Source organism: Esox lucius, chromosome 11 (genome assembly GCF_011004845.1).
Source record: "Esox lucius isolate fEsoLuc1 chromosome 11, fEsoLuc1.pri, whole genome shotgun sequence".
In the NCBI taxonomy this organism is placed as follows: Eukaryota; Metazoa; Chordata; class Actinopteri; order Esociformes; family Esocidae; genus Esox; species Esox lucius.
In genome coordinates, this window is record NC_047579.1 from 24,160,638 (window position 1) to 24,173,797 (window position 13,160).

At 45.3% G+C, this 13,160-nt stretch overlaps 1 protein-coding gene across 8 annotated transcripts in view; it reads left to right on the top strand.

Moving 5' to 3' along the window:
* LOC105012873 (SUN domain-containing protein 1) overlaps positions 1–13,160 on the top strand; it is a 33,105-nt gene that overhangs the window by 2,193 nt on the left and 17,752 nt on the right. For 3 of the 8 annotated variants that reach the window (XM_010873989.4, XM_010873992.4, XM_010873993.4), the window contains exons 1-2: positions 32–2,468; positions 2,926–3,020. The exons of 2 other annotated variants lie outside the window; for them this stretch is intronic. In XM_010873989.4, coding sequence (XP_010872291.2) covers positions 2,424–2,468; positions 2,926–3,020 — 140 coding nt within the window. In that variant the 5' untranslated portion in view covers positions 32–2,423. Of the gene's footprint in view, positions 1–31; positions 2,469–2,925; positions 3,021–7,486; positions 8,367–13,160 lie in introns of those variants that run through there. 3 more of the 8 variants (XM_010873990.4, XM_010873991.4, XM_020051065.2) reach the window with 3 other exon arrangements.

The window sequence follows — 13,160 nt, forward strand, 5'->3', positions numbered from 1 at the left end:
AAGTGGAACCTAAACGCGATTTTGGCTTTCTATTTATTCAGAGAATTCAATATGATTAGAAATATACGTACATTTCATTTTGGATTTTATAGTGCTTCTCTGGCTCCTTCACAACTCTGTTTTGCAGTGAACCGAACATTGGGCCTATAAATCTTGAATAAAAGTATCTAGATGTTTGCTTGATCTGACTCTCGATATATTCACAATGTAATTAAATTAACGAACGCGTAGTGCGTATGTTACAAACGCAACGTTGATGTCCGTGCATTGAATGGTGACTGCGTTGTCTAAAATAGCGGTCTAAAATTAGCATTGCGCTGTACAGGACTAAGCTCTTGGGTCACCCGGACTTGTGAAAATGTGTAATTTACAGTTTAGCGGTTTAGCGGACGCTCTTACCCAAAGCAAGTGACTGCTGCTATTGCACACATTAAATCAAAGTGCACACCTGACTGTTACAAAACAACTTGGTCGATTTGTAGCGCAATTTAAAAACCAGCCTGGCAATTATTGATTCATAATCAATCATTCGGTATCATTACGGGTCGATAAAATGTACATTGCATTGCACATTTTATGCGAAGAGCCAGTTAAGACATTAAAAATGAACAAAATATACATGCATGCTGCAGGTGTGAAATACTTTCATTGATTGTGTGTTTGCTTGCATGTACACATGTGCCTGTTTCTCTCTCTGTTAAAGTTAACCTCTATCTCCTGTCTTTTCTGTGTGTTGTCGGGGGAGTGGTATAGTGAGAGTGTTTGTGTTCAGCCTGTCTCTGAGGCTGCGATGCCTGCATTAGAAATTGGTCTTTTGACCTATCAGATCAGCGCTGTAAAAAAAAAAAAGAGAGGCAAAAGATGGGTTGTGATAGGTCAAAACGACAATTAGTAGGGGAAATGATCACAATTGGGATACAGTCCTCCTTTTACACCTGGATGGGTAGCAGCTAAAGGCTGCACCAAGTCTGCAAACACAGATATGAACCCTTGTCTAAACTCACTTCCCAGGCGGGGTTTACTGTTGCCAGGCGCTAAGCCGGTAAAGATGACATGGAATTTATTTTGAGGATGATCAGTTTATTATATGGTGGCTTTGGATGACTTATTGGGTGACAGGTCTATTATGTTTCTAAAGTTCCCACCTCAGTTTGCAATCTTATTGATTTTTTTTTGGACAAGCACATGGCTTACAGCTCTCTGAACAGTTTTGATTGATGCTAATTGTTATTTCTCTCAACTTCTAAAGTTCATTAACTCCGAAATCCAGAAGGATTTCCTACAATAGGCAGCCAGTCCAACCAACTAATCCAGGGAGAATTAATCTGCCTGTTGCTTTTAATTATTGTTTATTTATCCCTGTTTTGGACTTTTGGATTTACTAGTAGATTCGGCCTGTGGTTAAGATCACTGGGCAGCCTGCGGATTTCAGCGATTACCATCTGCTCCCTGTATAGTGGTAACTGATGTTTAACTGACCTTGCTGCAGTGCCAGCATTGGGGAAGCATTGTTTTAGGAAGTTATGATATGGGTAGTTGGCTTAAGTTTATCAGCATCAGTTGAATTCTTACACCAACCCTGAAGAGGTAAATATCCTAGGGGTTTGGGTGATAAACCAGAAAGTAAAGATTGCAGATTTGAATCTCAGAGCAGACAAGATGAAAACCTGCCCCGATGCCTGTGAGCAAGGTTCTTACCCATAACTGCTCCTGTGAGTAGATTCCAGTATGAATGTCTGCGTTACTAAAATTTGACTACCTGAATTGCATAACCCTGGAATTTTGTGCATATTTGATATTTAACTCTGGTTTTGTAAATGGCTAGTTATAAATAGTTGCTTTGGACCCATCGTTAAATCAATACATACTGTATACATGAACGTTTCTGCTCCATTAGTTGATTTCCTTCTTTTGAATAGGCCTATCAACACAACCACATAGATCTCTGTCAGGTTTCCCTACCTGCTTTTCTGGAATACTCTCGGAATACTCTCCCCTGCCTTTTGTCTGGGTCATGTTTCTGTCACGAGTATCTGTCACACTAACCATCCGGCACTCGCAAAGAAATGTCTGCAAATATGTTGGCCAGACAAAAGTCCCTCCTCAATCCATCATGTGACAAAACAATATGCCTATTCCAATACACAGAGACGTCGCCAAATCATGTTGCTTAACTTCCCAGAACAAGCCTCAGGCAGCTACCTGGCTGGGTGTGTCTGGCCCGGCACCTGGGTAGGGCCTGTCACTCCACCCCTGCGCTTCCTACACTCTCCAAAGGCAGCGCCCGCTATCCCCCAGGCAGTCTGTTGTTGTGCTGGGTCTGTGAACGTTGGTTTTGTCTCCCGTGCTCACTGTTCCCGACCGGAGGAAGAGGACTTCTATTCATTATCCAGGCCTGCCGTCGTCAACAGGCCGCAGCCAGAATGCAGGGGACAGAGGTTTGCCAAGTCTACCAACAGAACAGAGCGGTAGTATGGCGTGCTAGGGAAAGAGAGAATGTGGAACAGTTCCCATCGCTCTCCCTGCCTGCCAGGGCTCCCTGCCTCTCCCAGAGTGGTTACTGCTGCCTGGGTTTAGTTAGAGTGCAGCCGAGCGGATCGTTTGTAACGTGGGATCGTGTTGTGGAGGCACAGAGCGATTGGATAATATTCTGTGGACGGGTGTGGCGTGTGTGGAATGGTGTGGAGGCTAAATAAGTGCTTGTTTCTATGGTATGGCTTTGAGGGAAAGTGAAAGACCCTTGAGCTTGAACAAAACAACTGGATCTATACATTTGTGGTGTCGACTCGAGACAGGCTGAAAAAGTGTGTGTGTGTGTGTGTGTGAGAGTGATTCCTGCCTTTGCGTGTGGTAAAATGATAATCCCCCATACCCCGTGCCTCGGCTTTAAAGAGCCCTCTCTCCCTTGCGTCTTGGCTCTTGCAGTCTGATCGAAGAATGACCATGGATTTTTCTCGCCTGCACACATACACCCCGCCACAGTGTGCTCCGGAGAATACCGGCTATACCTACTCCCTCAGGTGAGAACGCCGGCTGCATCCTGCTGCCTTCACTGTGCCAAACCATTCCACTCACCCGGGCGGACGGTTCACATCCCTTATGGGGTGGGATTTTCACACAGGCTTTTTTTGTTTTCTGACCATTTCGTTGGGTTCATTGTTTCTTGTCCGTTGTAGCTAATTCACGTCAATTGCATTTGTGTTACTTGACCTGAATTGCAATGGCCCTGTTGACTGTCTTTTCGAAGTTTCTGGGAGCTAACTGCTTGTTACTCTTTTCCTATATTTACGTGGCCTCCAGGTGTTTGGTCTGTTATCATCAATCTTAGCTATGGTCTGGTCAAAACCTCCTAAAAGGTGTGTGTTTGTGTGTTATTGAATCCCTTAAGGTGATTATATATAAATACAAAGTCTCTGTCAGGTTGGTCAACCCATTCCCTCAGCTTCCAAGGAAAGGGTTCTGCCACCTGACCTCAAGTGATCCACAGGTTATTTGTCATTCACCTTGTATAGTTCTGTGTTTGCATCTTTCCATGGCATTCACAAGTCTCATTGAATCAGTTCACCCCTCGCACTGGAGGGCTGCACATTCCACAGGAGCTTCTATTTTGCAACAGTTGAACAGAGTTGGAGTGAGGAGCATATGTCGAGGTTGTAATCGTTTACTTTAACCTCCCTGGACTAACTAATGCTACTCCGGTCTCGTTCGGTAAGGGAAGAGGAGGAGACAAGTCGTGTTATTGTTTAAAATCCATGCGTGTTAACGCTAGAGGCGGGATTCTGCACAGTTCCCATTTAAAGCTGACTTCTGCTTCTAGTGTAAATACTTGAAAGTAATGAAAGTGTCTTTCGGTTGATGTGTTGTGGGAATTTGTCTTGATGTGTTCTGGAGTTGTTCACCAAAACAACCCCAGTGGTTGTGGTGTTGATTATTCACCCAATGACTCAGTCTGTGGTTCAGGCTCTCTGTGAGTGTGTTACAGAGGGAATAACAAAATGCAGTAGAGTGGCATCTCCGTCGAACAGTCTTAGTTTGGAGGGTTATTTTCCTTTACCCTGTTCTTCTCCTACCACCAAATTGATCCAATTGTATGTACTGGTGTGTTTCACCAGATTTTGGCGGACCTTTGCCAGTGAGGGAACTCAAATTCAATTCTGTTCAAATTAATTTATTGGCATGATTAATTCACAATAGAATATAAAAAATTGGTGGCGGCAAGGTGGACTCGTGGTTCAGCCATCTGAAAGGTCCCTGGTTCAAATCCTCCTACCGCCAAGGTTTAAGCTATGTTATTCTGCCATCTCAAAATCTCATCTCTTTCTGGTTTTTGTTTACTTGATGTATGGAATATCAATGGTTTACTGGAAATCAGTGGATTTTCTGTTGGCTTGGTCCTTATGCAGGGGGGAATATGAGAGAAAACATAAATCATTCTGACTTTCTAAATGTTGGTCTGTTGCTGACCCACATTGCGTACCTCATTGCGCCATACCTGCAAGAACTTGTGTGGGAATTTTTGTTTGAGGTAACCAGAGAGCAATTGACCTCGCTAAGGGTTTCTGGCTGTTCATGGGTTTACAACAAAGACATATTGGAAAGTCTGTTTAATTTGTGTGCTATGAGTATGTACTATTATTTCTTCTTTTTTTTTAAGTCCCCCTTGCATAAGCACAAACTCCACATACAATTGACAGAGTAAGTCTTTCTATAATTATATTCAGCCTTTCTAGCTTCCGTCTGACAGTTCGGTGTTTTGTAATAACCTAATGAATCATTTTTGAAAAACAAATGAAGCATTGCCAGAGGCAAGCTCTTACTAAAAAAAAACGTAGCTCTATGCATGGGTCATATTTTCTTGGTCACATCGTTTTGCTGTACTTGTTTGTTAACTAGTTCATGGGAGTTGGTTGGTCAGCAGCTACGTCTACTGTAATGTGCATCCCCACTTCCTGTGTTTCTCATGTCCTAATCCCTTTCTTGCACTTCTCTCCCTCTCACTCTATGCCCAAAGAAGAGACTTTTCATGTTACTTAATAAAGAGCTTTTTGTGAGTGGTTTTCTTTAGCATTTTGTATCAATTCCCAGATGTTATGTACAGAGGATGTTGCCTCAATAGTAAATTGTTTGCTACCAAACTTGCCTTAAGTCAGTGTGAGATACGGTGCTTGTTGCTCTATCTTCCACCCCTCCTTGTTACTGTTGGGATCTCAGCTCCTCATCTCAGAGACCATGCTTGTAGGTGTGCTTGTCAGTGAATATCAAGGTTATCTGCACAGACTTGGAATGTTGGTTTTTGCCTCTGGGTTGAGAATTGGTGTTCAGAGCTGGATGTACCAAAAATCTTTTTTTTAAATTATTTACTACGTTTGAGTATAGGTGTAAATTGTTAATGGTAAAATGGATTGCTGATACAAAAGACAAACTAGTAGTAACAGTTTAATGAGTGAACCAACAACTCTTTTCCAAATCACAGCTCTGGGAGGGCTTGAATGTGAGATGATGCACTGGGGAGCACAAACCCAAAGTCTGAAGAGGGATGGGGCGGAGAAGTAATGAAATAGCTCCCCGTCAGGCAATTAAGAGGGAGTGAAACAGATGAAGAGTTCTAAATGAACCAGGCATGTTGTAGTGCCCTTACTTGATCCACTACCACGCTACCCTTCCTCTCCTTTGAATGGAAAGCACATTCCTTCAGCCAGCAGACTTGTTGGGACAACCAGGTGACTTGAATGCATCCCCTCTCCCCCTGAAATTACTTGTTAGTGCTCACAGGCCTCATCGATGTGTCGACCATGAAGTAATTGTGTGTGTGTGTGTGTGTGTGTGTGTGTTACTCTGACAGCGTTGTCTTAACCGCCGTAGAGTTTCATGCAGGTGAACAGGGCTCCAGTACGGGCCAGGATTTAGCCTTCCGCTCCAGCCCTCGAGGGCTTCTGCTACTTAAAGCTTCTCCATGCCACATAATTGCTCACTTTAACCCAATGACAACCTGCTGAGGGCCCTTTACTCTCCGCCCAGTGTAGGTGTAAGGCGGTCGCTGATGAGAGAACCCAACCAGCCTTCCTCGGTGTGAAGTGGTTACGGGACAGGGCTCTCTGTCGGAATGTGGCGGGTATTCTGGCATATTGGATCAACACCCTACCTCTTTGATATGGTCACGAGAGAGGAGGGGATATAGATGCCTTGTGGGACTGTTGTTAAACGAGCAGCGCTGTCATCTGTTGAATTAAACCAAACAACAGACCTTTGCCTTGCCATGCTGTGTTATTTTTCAACTGCGCTACAAATTGACCATGTCGACAGCTGAATTTTCTAGCCATCAGAAATATCGGGCTGTCAGATATTAAAAGCTGCCCCCGTGTGTGGCCTCCACTGAATGGGGAGCGGTAAGCGCCAAGAAGGACAGTGTCAGGTGACGGCAACCGTTGGGCCACCTGTTGTCAGAACTCAAAAGACTGGAGACAAGTTTGGAAAGGGAGAGAAAAGAGCTGGAGAAGGGGAGTGTCCGGACAGGGATTGGTTGGAATGGCAAAGAGGGAGGGAGTGGTGAATTGTCAACCAGTAATATCACTGTGTTCTCGGAGGCCTGTCCAGGGACAGGTCAATAGAATTGGGAAGGTCACCATGCTGAAGCCAACCAGCCATGGGTTAACTACCAGTGTCACCCCACTGCAACAAACACCATGGTCACGCATTGAATGGGGAATGACTTTCCTGATAGGTTTAAAGCCTTGCACAATGTCTACTCGTGTAATAGGGAGGTCTCTCTGCTCCTTACAGCCACTCCACTGCTTCTGGGCTTCAGGCTACTGATCTAATGTTCTCTGTGGAAGATTGACTGTGTACCACTCGTTGACACGCATTCGATTATTCTTTTTAATTCAGTGGCGCCAAAGCCTCTCTTATACCCTCGACCCACTGAGGAATGTATGGTGGTTAATATACATTAAACAGTCATAGCAGGAAGAAGCACATAAGCATTCCGTTTCCCAGCGACTGAGCTAGCCTTAGGCAGTGCTGTAGACTGAGACTGAGAGGTTTGTCTAGTGACTTCTTCCTAGAGAAGTAGATATGCTGTAACCGTGGATGCATTTAGAGTGGAATACAAACGCAACCTCATCATTTTATGGTTAGTGCCTAATTTACTCTGCTGTGCACTATTATTAGCATGCTAGTGCTTCAGGAAAGTCTGTGTGTCTCAACCTTAGAACTAACACTTAATAACCCGAGTTCTAGCAGCAGCTATGTAGTAACGTTCTTTGGGCCTTCATGAACAGCAGCTAATGGATGGGAATCTTTCTAGCTGAGTGTCCTCAAATGATTCTTAGTTAAGGAATCATCTGTGTTAGCAGGACTTGCAATCAGCAAGAATTCGTTTTCCCAAACTTTAAAAAATTTAAATTCTGAAAACGCTTTCTTGTTCTAATGTTTTTCCATTTGTGAAATTCTAGGGGGGGCTTGGAATTCCAACTTGTAATAAAAACACATTGAATTCAAGCAGTAGTGTTTGTTGTTGTTCTTTAACAGAACCTCTTCTTGCTGGCTAGAACATCACGGGTGTTCCGAAATTCTCATTTTCCAGTCAAATTATGGAATTTATAGAGAATGTTGTGTTGACCTAATGCATGGGTCATTATAGATAGACTGGTTTAATAGGTAGTTGTATTCAGTTTTAATTTTGTTTTTGTATTAAATGGACAACACTACATTTGTAAGGGATTCTGATTTCTCTGAAGTGTCGACTGTTCATGGCTCATGGTTGTTGTTAGCGAGTCCCGCTAATATTGATGACTTCTCAGGTCAAGATCAAATGAAGACAGTGGGATGTTCCCAGTGCCATCCTTCTGGACACCTTCAGACCCTTACAGTGTTATAGGATGTCTCCTATCATCCCTTGATTTCTTTATGACCAGTCTGTGTAACTGGGTCAGTGGGACCCCTGGGTGGTGCTTCTGGGGGTGTTGTTGTTTTATCTCAGGATCACTCATCGATTTACTTTAAAAAGAAAAGATCTAAACACTACTCGTATTACAGAGTAAGGGGGAAAGCTTCAACGTTAGCGTTGCAGCACTGACAGATGAAACATCAAATCAATTAAAGGTATTTTAAAGCCCTTTTTATATCAGCAGTTGAGCAGAATCAGATGCTATGTGGTGGTCAGTCCGCATCTGGCTGTTCCGGGTTAAGATTATAAGAGCACATGACCTTTTTGGACCACATCAGTATTTTTGCTCATAGATGACTATGGATTCTGCCTGAGACTGGGCTGTGACCAGTCTTTGGGGCCAATCCAGATCAGCTGAACATCCAGGTGGGCGGGGACAGCAGGAATCATCACGCAGCAACTAGATCTGCAACACAACCAGGTGAACAGATTATAGAAGCATGAGTATGGCTGACTTTAAAAAATATATATAAATATGCCCAACTTGTTCAGTTGTTTTAGAATTCTGAGTGGGACCAGTAAATGTGTGAAATTACAGTCATGTTCTTTTTTGAGAACTAATGCCAGGTGTACAGTCGTTATTGTTTATGCCGCGCTTTCAGTTATTGGGGACACGGTGTGTGTGTGTTTGTGTGCATAACTGAATGAGGAAGAATCACTGGAGGTCAGTGGTGGATAGTTGAATGGCAACATGTGGATGATGGCTCATCTGACATACATCCCCTTTAACGCATGGCCCCTTCTTTAGACGTGTGAGATTGTGCAGTTGAAATGAATATTCTGAGAATGTCAACCATCTCTATTTTATACTGGTAGGTTGTGGCATTTTAATGTGAAGGGGGCATTCAGTCACCTTCACACAAACACGCACACTCAAACTCTCAGGCCATGCCAGAGCTGTTTGGAGAAGTTTCCATGGCAACAGGAGCGACATAACATCTGAGAGTGAGAGGGGCGGGCTGAATACTAGGCACGACAGAGCACACTGTGGAGGGAGAAGTACTCATGTTCTGTGGGAGAGAGGAGCGGAGGGCTGGCTATAGAAATTGCAGGGCCAAATGACACCCACCCAGAGATGAAAGTCTGTTGTCCCCACCCAAGTCCTGGTAGTCTGTTGTAGACCGTTTAGTTCAGGAAACTGAAAGGTGGGACACATTTGCGTTGGGTAAGTTCTGCTTCGTGTTTGCCCCATAGACCTGCTCTGGCCCTCCGGTAAAGATCCTGGTTTAACCCCTGTAAAGCCTTATTTTGTAAACCACATTTTGGGAGTCCCTGAAGCTTTCAGAGGGGGAGTTGTAAACAACCCCCCCCCCCCCTCTAAGGTTATGTTCTCCAGATGAGAGGCTGGTCGTTTAGTCCAAGACACGTTTGTTTTGAAACAGTATGCAGTGAAGCTTTGTGGGTGTTTCGCGTTTAACAGTGAATCAATGGTAGCTTCGGGCTGGGGATTGCCAGGGACCTCCACATACTGATACTTAGGCTGGGTGTTGATACTATCTATTGTGGTGCTCACGGTTTTGTGTTGCTATTCGATGCTGCTATTTTATGGCCGTTCTGTGTTTCATGCATATTGCCCAGAGGGTGAGACAGAAGAAATGGGTGTTGATCGGTCATTAAATAAATTGTGCAGAAAACAAATCTGCTCCCTATTTAAGGAAAAAGCTGGCCAATGAAGAGAAATACTAGAGTTCTGGTGCATCCGTCTAGCTCTAAAATAATAGTGAAAAATAATTTCCTGATATATACTTGTATAATGTCATAGATGTTTTTCCGTCACTAAGGTCATTATTGTTTAGGCTAACTGTCAAGTTTTGTCTTTTAAAATGTTTCACAACACATGAGGTTGCTTTGATGGGCAGGACAACTGCTTCGGATCACCCTCTGTCTTTGTGGTCATCTGTCTGTGTGTGTGGTGTTGCTGACCAAACCACATGGTTGAACAAGTTATTGACAGTGTGGTGTGTTATTAGTGACTGAGCTTCCTGCCAATGGTGTGTGTGTGAGAAACATGTTACTAACAGGGCATTTATTCCCTTTCCCATTCTTTAGCTTAATGTTTTGTTTAGGTCAAAAGTTGCAGTGAGGGGTAGGGTTAGAATTAGGGTTATGCATTACCAGTAAGGGTTAGGCCTTATGCCTAGGTTAAGTTTAGGCATACATGTTTGGTTATTGATGTTAGGTTGAGGTTAGGGTTAGTATAAGTATGATATCCCTATTTAAATAGCTAGAAGTGCGTGTGTGTGTGTGTGTGTGTGTGTGCGTGCGCGCGCAGTTTTGATTGTTAAATTACTGACTTATCGGCCAAGCTACTTTCACGTGAGGGTAATGGCAATCTGTTAGTTCCCAGGCAATTATTTAACTGGATTAAATATTCATTTTATTTAAAAGCGCTACAGGGGTTTTTGTGATTTTTACTCATCCGTAATAAAATAATGAGTTAGGAAAACTACCCAGTGCTCATCTGAGTTTGTACAATACCTCAGTGGTTCGCCTATAAAGGCTTCATTCCAGATCTCTCTCTGGTTTGTTAGTGGGCCATTGGAGAAGTGCCAGTGCCCACTGAGTGTGGGAGGACCGGGCATCAAAGCTCCGGTTGTGTTGGAGAACGGGGAGGGAGAAGTGGCACGGTTGATGTGTTCTCTCCGTTCTCTGTGTTCGGCCAGCGGCCAATCTATTTCTGCTGCTGGCGTGGGGGTGTTTTAGGCCAGGGAGACTCGGACGGATCGATGCAGAAGCCTGTAACCAATCTCCACGACTGTTTTTGACGTAACAACCTTGACAGTTCTGAGGCGCCGAGGCTTTAACAAGGCAGTAGCGACGGTCCGGGGGTGTGAGAGAGTTAGATGCAGGTTTATTTTATTTTTGCGTGTTTTGAGCGCGTGCCTACAAGCCTGCGTCCGTGCGTGTGTTTTTAATGTCATATAATGTGGTATTCCAGGAGATTTGTCTGTCTGTTATTTCCTAAGCAGAGCTTTGGGTAATATCCCTGGCCAGGCTGTTAACCTGGTGGCAATTCCTCCCCTCCCAGACCAACACATACTAAACATTTTTGGGAAGTTCTTCTAAGAACTTAAAAGTTTGCATTTGGGTGATTTAATTGTTAGGTAATGTAGCTGCTCATAAAGGTGAAATATGCAGCCAATTTTGCTCATAGCGCCACGGGCTCACACACACACACACACGTACACTAGATCCAGGGCATCATTGACTGTTTACGATTGCTGTGGAGATCAGTGTAGCGCAGTGTGAAGGTTCAGCACATGCAGTGTGAAGGTTCAGAACATGCAGTGTAAAGGTTTAGAACAGCCTGGGCTTTGTTCTCCTCTCAGCACGTACAGCGTGAAGGTCCAGAATGTCCTGGGCTTTGTTCTCCTCTCAGCACGTACAGTGTGAAGGTCCAGAATGTCCTGGGCTTTGTTCTCCTCTCAGCACGTACAGCGTGAAGGTCCAGAATGTCCTGGGCTTTGTTCTCCTCTCAGCACGTACTGTGTGAAGGTACAGAACGGCCTGGGCTGTGTTCTCCTCTCAGCACGTACAGTGTGAAGGTACAGAACGGCCTGGGCTGTGTTCTCCTCTCAGCACGTACAGTGTGAAGGTCCAGAAAGGCCTGGGCTGTGTTCTCCTCTCAGCACGTCAAGCGTGAAGGTCCAGAAAGGCCTGGGCTGTGTTCTCCTCTCAGCACGTACAGTGTGAAGGTCCAGAAAGGCCTGGGCTGTGTTCTCCTCTCAGCACGTCAAGCGTGAAGGTCCAGAAAGGCCTGGGCTGTGTTCTCCTCTCAGCACGTACAGTGTGAAGGTACAGAACAGCCTGGGCTGTGTTCTCCTCTCAGCACGTACTGTGTGAAGGTACAGAACGGCCTGGGCTGTGTTCTCCTCTCAGCACGTACAGTGTGAAGGTACAGAACGGCCTGGGCTGTGTTCTCCTCAGCTGTGCCTCTGCCCATGCAGTCATCTGCCGTACCTTTTACAGCGTGGGCAGCATTGTGTCAGGTGGCAGTTCAGTCGGATCTCCTGCTCTGCCCTTCTCCCAGCTGAAGCCTTCCTCCTCCACACAGTTCACCAGTGTCCTAATGCTAAACGGTCTGTCTACATAGCCTACAGACTGACTTCTACAACTACTACTACTGGAGGTACCGTGCTACCGTACTACGGCTGTTTGGATTGTTTTATAGTATAACCTGACTTGTAAAAGGCCTTTAACGTTTCGTCCAGGGGGCATGTTCCCTGTGGGGTCAGAGTGACCGTGGTACAGCTGACTACAGTCCCAGTGAGAGGTGTGTGTGTGAGAACCAGGTGGAGAAGCAGATTGTTGGAAGGCAAATCACAAAATTGGCTCTTGGTGGGATGCAGTAATCCTGATGACTTAGGCCCAGGAGGGGGAGACACACAGACCGGTCCAGGAGGGGAGAGACACACAGACCGGTCCAGGAGGGGAGAGACACACAGACCGGTCCAGGAGGGAGAGAGAGACATAGACCGGTCCAGGAGGGAGAGAGAGACATAGACTGGTCCAGGAGGGGGAGAGAGACACAGACAGGTCCAGGAGGGGGAGAGAGAGACACAGACAGGTCCAGGAGGGGGAGAGAGAGACACAGACAGGTCCAGGAGGGGGAGAGAGACACACAGACAGGTCCAGGGATTGACTGGCAGGCTCTACGGTCACAACCTCTGGTTGGATGCTGCTGTGAGGAGGGTCTTCTAAGTCAGGCGTCTGTGTGTTTCTGATTTAACTATATAAATGTGCTGTAAAATGTTCCCAAACTGTGGCTAAATCACAAAAAAGGTGTCTAAAGAGGACAAGCTAAGTACATTTTCTGTGTGCCTGGTTGGGTCTTGTGTCCTACCGCGTTGCATTCATTCACATTCCTGCCAGTTTCCCACTGAACTTCGGGGACTTTCACTTCTACGCGAGCAATACTGATGAGACCGTGCATTTGTATGTGTTGAAGTGAAAGCCCCTCATCCCGGGACACAAAATGCTTGGAGTTACGCAGTCCTCCGGGCAGGCTGCTCCAGATGTTTTTCTCCTCCCGGGCAGGCCTGCTTGTCTGGCGGGGGGGATTGGTGTGATGTGAACGTTGAGGAACAGCCTACTGCGGCGCTGTGTGTCTCTCTGACATCAGATCACGTCTCTCGCGGCTGTTGGGTCTTGGTTTCCCCGGAGAGTTTACGTGTCTGAGGCGGTGAACAAGAAACAGAGTGTACAAGGATGTGAT